Source organism: Octopus bimaculoides, chromosome 8 (assembly GCF_046866305.1).
Source record: "Octopus bimaculoides isolate indiv1 chromosome 8, ASM4686630v1, whole genome shotgun sequence".
Lineage (NCBI taxonomy): Eukaryota > Metazoa > Mollusca > Cephalopoda > Octopoda > Octopodidae > Octopus > Octopus bimaculoides.
Window position 1 is genome coordinate 78,213,596 of NC_142935.1, and position 6,312 is coordinate 78,219,907.

The 6,312-nt window shown below is 37.0% G+C and overlaps 1 protein-coding gene across 1 annotated transcript in view; it reads right to left on the reverse strand.

Moving 5' to 3' along the window:
• Window positions 1-1,350: 1,350 nt before the first annotated feature.
• Window positions 1,351-6,312, reverse strand: part of LOC106872704 (COP9 signalosome complex subunit 2) — an 80,439-nt gene continuing 75,477 nt past the window's right edge. Inside the window, exon 13 of the mRNA XM_052970193.2 lies at window positions 1,351-1,648. Within this exon, the coding sequence (XP_052826153.1) occupies window positions 1,504-1,648 (145 nt within the window). The 3' untranslated portion in view covers window positions 1,351-1,503. The remainder of the gene's footprint in view (window positions 1,649-6,312) is intronic.

Here is a 6,312-nt window from a genome sequence, read left to right on the forward strand (position 1 = left end):
ATTTGGCTGGTTCAAATAAAGGGGAATTATTTGCGGCTGGTTTTGGCTGGTCTGAACACAAAAGGGTTAAATCACATCACTGCTGTGGGCTTAAACAGATGCTATGTAAAAACTTTAAAGGAATACACAAGTGATAGCTTATACAGACATATATACATGCATTCATACATACACACTTCTCTCTCACTGTGTGCATGTGTGTGTGTGTGTGTGTGTGTGTGTGTATATATATCTATATATATATATATATATATATATATATATATATTAGTTGTGAAAGTATATTTTCATACAATTATGTGAAAATTAACTTTACAAAATAAGAACTCAATACCTAAGGCAGAGTAATGTGTTTTAATTCAAACTTATAGACATTCCATTAGTTACAAGACAAAAATCATTTTCAGTCACAGGTGACTGGGTGTGGAACCTGGGGTACTGGACACAACATGGTTGGGGATGAAAAAGGTGAGACAAATAAGGTGGTATGAACCCATCTAGCCCAGAGGATCAACTATCATTATAGTAGTGATAGAAACAGTAGAGAGAGGAAAGATAAGATGCCTGTGACTCAAAAGTATGACTGTATCTATGACTGATAAGGAGAATTTTATACAATTCCAGTGGGACCCCATCCTATCATAATTGTCAAGGCCAATTACTGCAAGAAGAATGTTAGCATCACACAATATGGTACAAATAAATGTTAACTTTATATCGCTATTTGTGGTATATCTGATATCATCTTTACAACCCTTACTATAATAAAGCACATGAAGCTACAATACATTCTGGTCAACTGACCATAACAATGTCATTTAATGTAGCTGCATCAGATACTCTAGTCAAGTGACCAGAACAATATTAATGTAGCTACATTTAAATAATGTCAATATAACTATATGTGATATCTATTCAGTCAATCCACGTAACATTTGATTGCCATTTTACAGTTAAGAAAAACAGAGCACCCATATTCATGAAGTACCTTCTTGAAGCTATCCTATATGACTCCAATATCTACCAGTCATATTAACTTCTGGCACAGTAAACATCCCATTTATGACAGTTTAGCAACCAATCCATTCTTGATATGTTGCTATGGTTTTGTGGTCAACCACCCTAGCGTTGATCCTCATGTTATCAATATCAAGTGTATTATTTGGTCTATTGAAAGAATGTAGATGAGTAGTCATTATCTTTGGTGTTGCAACCAGCTGAAAATCAAAAAAAAAAAAGAACATTACTAAATGAATTTCTAACCACATCAGTTCCTAAATGCAAAGGGACAGATGGCAGTTAGAAACCACAGGAAGTCTTCAACAGTAAACCAAAGATCATAAAAACACATTTTAAAAGAAAACAGTTTTATTGTAGCAAGGTAAATTACAGGTACGAATTTGTTTTAGATTTCTTTTAATATCTGAACAAAATGAAAACCTGGAGAGGAAAAAAAAAGTAAAAACAAAACCAAACAAAAAGAACCCCTTGTGTTATTCTAATTTAGGCCATCTTGTTAATGACTGTCTGGTGTAATGAGTGCAGCTGTGACGTCCATTTATCAAGGGCATTGTACTGTGCTATACCAGTGGTCTCTCTTACCAGTTCCAATACTTTGTTCACCTGGTCAATTCGGCCATTTATGGTACTGTGGAAATGGTAAGAAAAAAGGGAAGAAAAAAGTGAAAATTTCATTCAGATCAAATTTGATACAAAAGAAGCAGAATCATTAGCATTTCATCCATCATAATGTTCTGAGTTCAAATTCCGCTGAGGTTGACTTTGCCTTTTGGGGTTGATGAAGTAAGTAAGTACCCAGCTGAATACTGGGGTTGATGTAATCGACTTAACCCTCCACTGAAATCGCTGGTCTTGAGTCAGAATTTAGTTTATTATTATTATTATTATTATTATTATTATTATTATTAAGGCAGTGAATCACTGACATGTTGCACAAAATGCTTAGCAACATTTCTTCAAAATGTTATGAATTCAAATACTGCTGAGGTCAACTTTACCTTTCATCCTTTCAGAAGTCAATAAAATAAAGTACCAGTCAAGTACTGAAGTTGATGTAATCGATTTGACCCTCCTCTCAAAATGGCTGACCTTGTGCCACAATTAGAATTATTATTAAAATAAAGGATCATCAGAAACATAACATCAGTGTTGTCATAGTACATTTGAATATTAAATTTAAATAAGTCTGACAGTTATGTATATTACACTTGCATAAATAAAACTAGTATCAGTGATATACTGGGGCTTATTTCAAGATATATCCTCTCAAAAAACTAGAAATCAAGATTTTGAAATAAATGATCTTTGTTATTAACTTTCTCAGTTATGGCTGTGTGGTTAAGAAGTTCGCTTCTCAAACATATGGCTTCAGGTTCAATCTCATGGGGCAGCATCTACTATAGCACTGGGTCAACCAAAGTTTTGTGAATGAATTTGATAAAGGAAACTTAAAGAAGCTTTGTGTACATTGTGAGTGTGCGAATGTTTACAAGACAAAAACTACAAACAGTGACATTTATTGATATTCTTTGTCAACAAATCACTAGCCTTATGTTTTTGAATTTCTCTGAAATAAAAGTGAAACCTTACTTGTAGAACAGGTAAAAGGTTGGCAAGCAAGAACATGTGGCCTCAATAATCCTGCTTCAATATCCTCCTGTCTAAGGAATGCTAACATAGAAATACAAACATTAACCCTTTAGCATTCAGATTACTCTGTCAAATATAATGCTTATTTATTCACACTGTTTTGAATTAATCCTGTATAATTTCATATGTTTGAGATTTCAATGATATGATTGTATATTTTTTAAATGACATTATATGGTAGGTGTAAGAGGCTGGATCTTGACAGTTTGAATATAAAATAGGTAGAATATTTGGCTGGATATGGCTAAAGGGTTAAATGAAATGATGATGATGAGTACAGAAGGTAAATGTCCTGTTGTTCTTGATTCCATAAATTTAGAAGATTTGTATATATCAGTGTTAAGTCTTTCTACCACATCAGTCTCTTTATAGAATGGCTGAGGAAAACTATCTAGGGACACCATCTACACTTAAACACAACAGTGGAGTAAATGCTAACAGTTACTTCAACCTGCTAATTACTTAATTGTGAATTTTTGAGTGACTGTGATAGCTCCTCCTTTTTGTCTTCAAAAATTTCTTCTCTTCCTGAAAAGAAGGAACTACTGTATATACCTGCAGATAGGTTGCACCCTTAGTTTGGGGCTGCCAAAGTAGGTATTTGCAGTTGACTCACAGATAGGTTGCACTATAATCTGGGGAGTTACATGGCTCTTTTTAACGTAAACATAATATTTGTTAAATATTCTTCTTCATCATCACTGTCAAACATTCTGTTCATTAATTCCTCAGTTACTGTGTAGCAATCAGTGGCCATGTCATAGTAGTCACTCAGCTATTCATCAGTTTTGTTCATCTCCATCCTCATTCTCTGTATTTTCCATGCTTGAATCAACCACACCCTCATACACCACACTATCTTCAGTGCCATCCATGGCATTTGAGATGTCACATTTTTTGAAGTTCTTCAGGGATAGTGCCCCATACTTTCTTCACCCATTCTACAACTAAGTTCAATCCTTCGACATATTCTTCTTTTTGAAGATAATCATTTGACAAAGCTTTTTTCTATCAGCTTGACAGGCTAGCATTGCAATGAAATGTTGTTTCTCACACTCTGTAGTCTTTACTGTAACAGTTTTTTTTCCCATTCTGTCTACAATAGTGTGTCCCGGCATATTGAAATACATGAGAGATTCATCCATATTTCCAATATTTTCTAGGGAGAACTCAAACATTTTACGTTCCTTCAGAACAAACTTAGCAAAATTATGAATTTTTTCATGAATGTCTTTTGGCAGTTTTTGAGTGATGTGAGGTTTTTGGCGTAGTGTCAATCCACATCTATTCATAAATCTGGTACACCACTCTGCTGAGAATTTAAATTGCATAAGATGGAACTGTAAGGCAAACTGAAAGGTTTTGATTCTTATTAAAAGTCTGGTTACAGTGAGATCATTATTTCTGAGGTTTATGACCCAACCACACAATTCTTTTTCAAGATTTTGGTACAGAGAAACTGCAAACTTTGCTACCTTCTTCAACATCAATTTCGGATCACAACATAATAGAGCTGTCTATGTATGGACCAAAAGTAGCCACAGACATACAGCCAAAAGGAAGCACCCAAAATTTCTCCAATCTGAACTTCCACAAAGTGGACTGGAAATCAATCCAAAAAGAGATCTTCAGACAGGACTGACCAAAATATCTCTATACACCAGACTCATATCTGTTATGCAAGCCATATGCTACATATATGTTCCAGAGCACAAGGCCAACACAAAAAGGAACGGGATTCCAAGGGAGAAGAGAGGATTCCATGGGATGACGGATAAAAGTTGCAAATCGTTTCAACCAACAGCTCAAAACTAGTGAAAGTTCCCACCTAAAAACAACACTGATGGAGATTAACCAGTGGATTTCTTTGCTGGCTCACCTATAACCAGCGTGGCAGTTATGATGGATTACACTGATGTTGGAGAAGAAGATTAAATACTAGCCATAGATGAGGTGGAGGCAAACTCAACTGCTGGCCCTAATGGTTTCCCAGCAATCTTCCTCAAATTGTGCAAATGTGTCCTGGCAAAACCACTACAGATTCTCTTCCAGAGTTTTCTTGGAAGTGGCAAGCTGCCAAACAAATTGAAGGAGGGAATAATATGCCCAATCCATTAAGGAGGAAGCAGAGCAGAAGCCAAAAATTATAAGCCTATCTCTTTGATTTCATACATCAGCAAAGTCATAGAACAAATAGTCAGAGGGAAATTAATCACAATCCTTAAAAAAAAACTGACTTGCTGAGTGATACCCAACATGGTTTTCAACCAGGTAGGAGCTGCTCCTACAGACTATGATTGGATGTTGAAGCAGTCACTCGACAACTCAAATGTGGATGGAATATACCTTGACTTTGCAGAAACTTTTGATAAAGTTGATCATGGTATGATATGCCACAAAGTGCACGATTTTGGCATACCTGACTTTCTGAAAGGTAGAAGTCAGGTAGTGGTGGCCAATGGAGCCACCTCAAAGGAAACATAAATAGTGAGTGATGTTCTACAGGGCACCGTCTTGGAACCACTGCTTTTCACAATGACCCTCTCAGATATGCCCTCAGCTACCCTTGCTAGCTATGTAGACGATATGAAAATCTTGCAAAAAGTACAAAACCCTAGTAATGTTGCACACCTGCAGCAGGAGTTGGATGCAATTTACAGATGGGCTGAGGACAATATGCAGTTTAATACAGGAAAATTCCAAGCCCTGCAGTACCAGCACCCAAAACTGAATGTAAAACTTACAGGGTACACTGGCCTTGGTGGGGACTACAATTCCAAAACTTAAATCAGTGCGTGACCTGGGTATCAACATGAATGATGATACCTCTTTCCAAGTGCACATTACCAAGATGGCGACAAACTGCAGACAGCTGGCTGGATGGATCCCGAGAACCTTCAGAAGCAGAGAGAAGGAAACCATGATAGTCCTCTGGAGGACATTCATCCTCAGCTGCCTAGACTACTGCTCCCAACTATGATCACCCCACAGTGTAAAATTAACAGCAGATTTTGAAGCAATCCAGTGAAGCTTCATAAAGATTGTCTCATTGCAACAGCTCAGCTACTGGAGTAGGCTGAAACAGCTAAGACTTTACTCCCTGGAGCAAAGGTGGAAGAGATATGCAGTAACATACATCTGGAAGATCCTGGAAGGGATTGTGCCAAATTATGGCATTCAAAGCTACACAAATGCCAGAATGGGTCACCACTGTACAGTGCCAAAGATCCCAACAGTGCCATCACATTTCAGGACCAGTTACTGCAACAGCCTGGGTTTCAAGAGCCCACAGCTTTTTAATATTCTCCCAAAGAGCCTGAGGGACCTACACAAAGTGGATGTAGGTATTTTCAAAACAAAACTGGACCTCTTCCTGTCGAGAGTCCCAGATGAACTTACCTCGTGGCAAGGGGTGCAAATGAGGGCAATGACATTAAACTCCCTTCACTATATGCCACATATCAGAGGCAGCTCTCAATAATAACAGTGTAGCAAAATGGTGGTGAGCTGAAACCAATAAAAAGAAAAAAAAACTTTGAAAATTGAAAAGTCCAGGGTACACGCCTAGACAAGTGATATGCTACCATCTACTTCAGATCCCTGTGATGTTGAGTGGATATGTCGCACCCCTGATTTTTATCA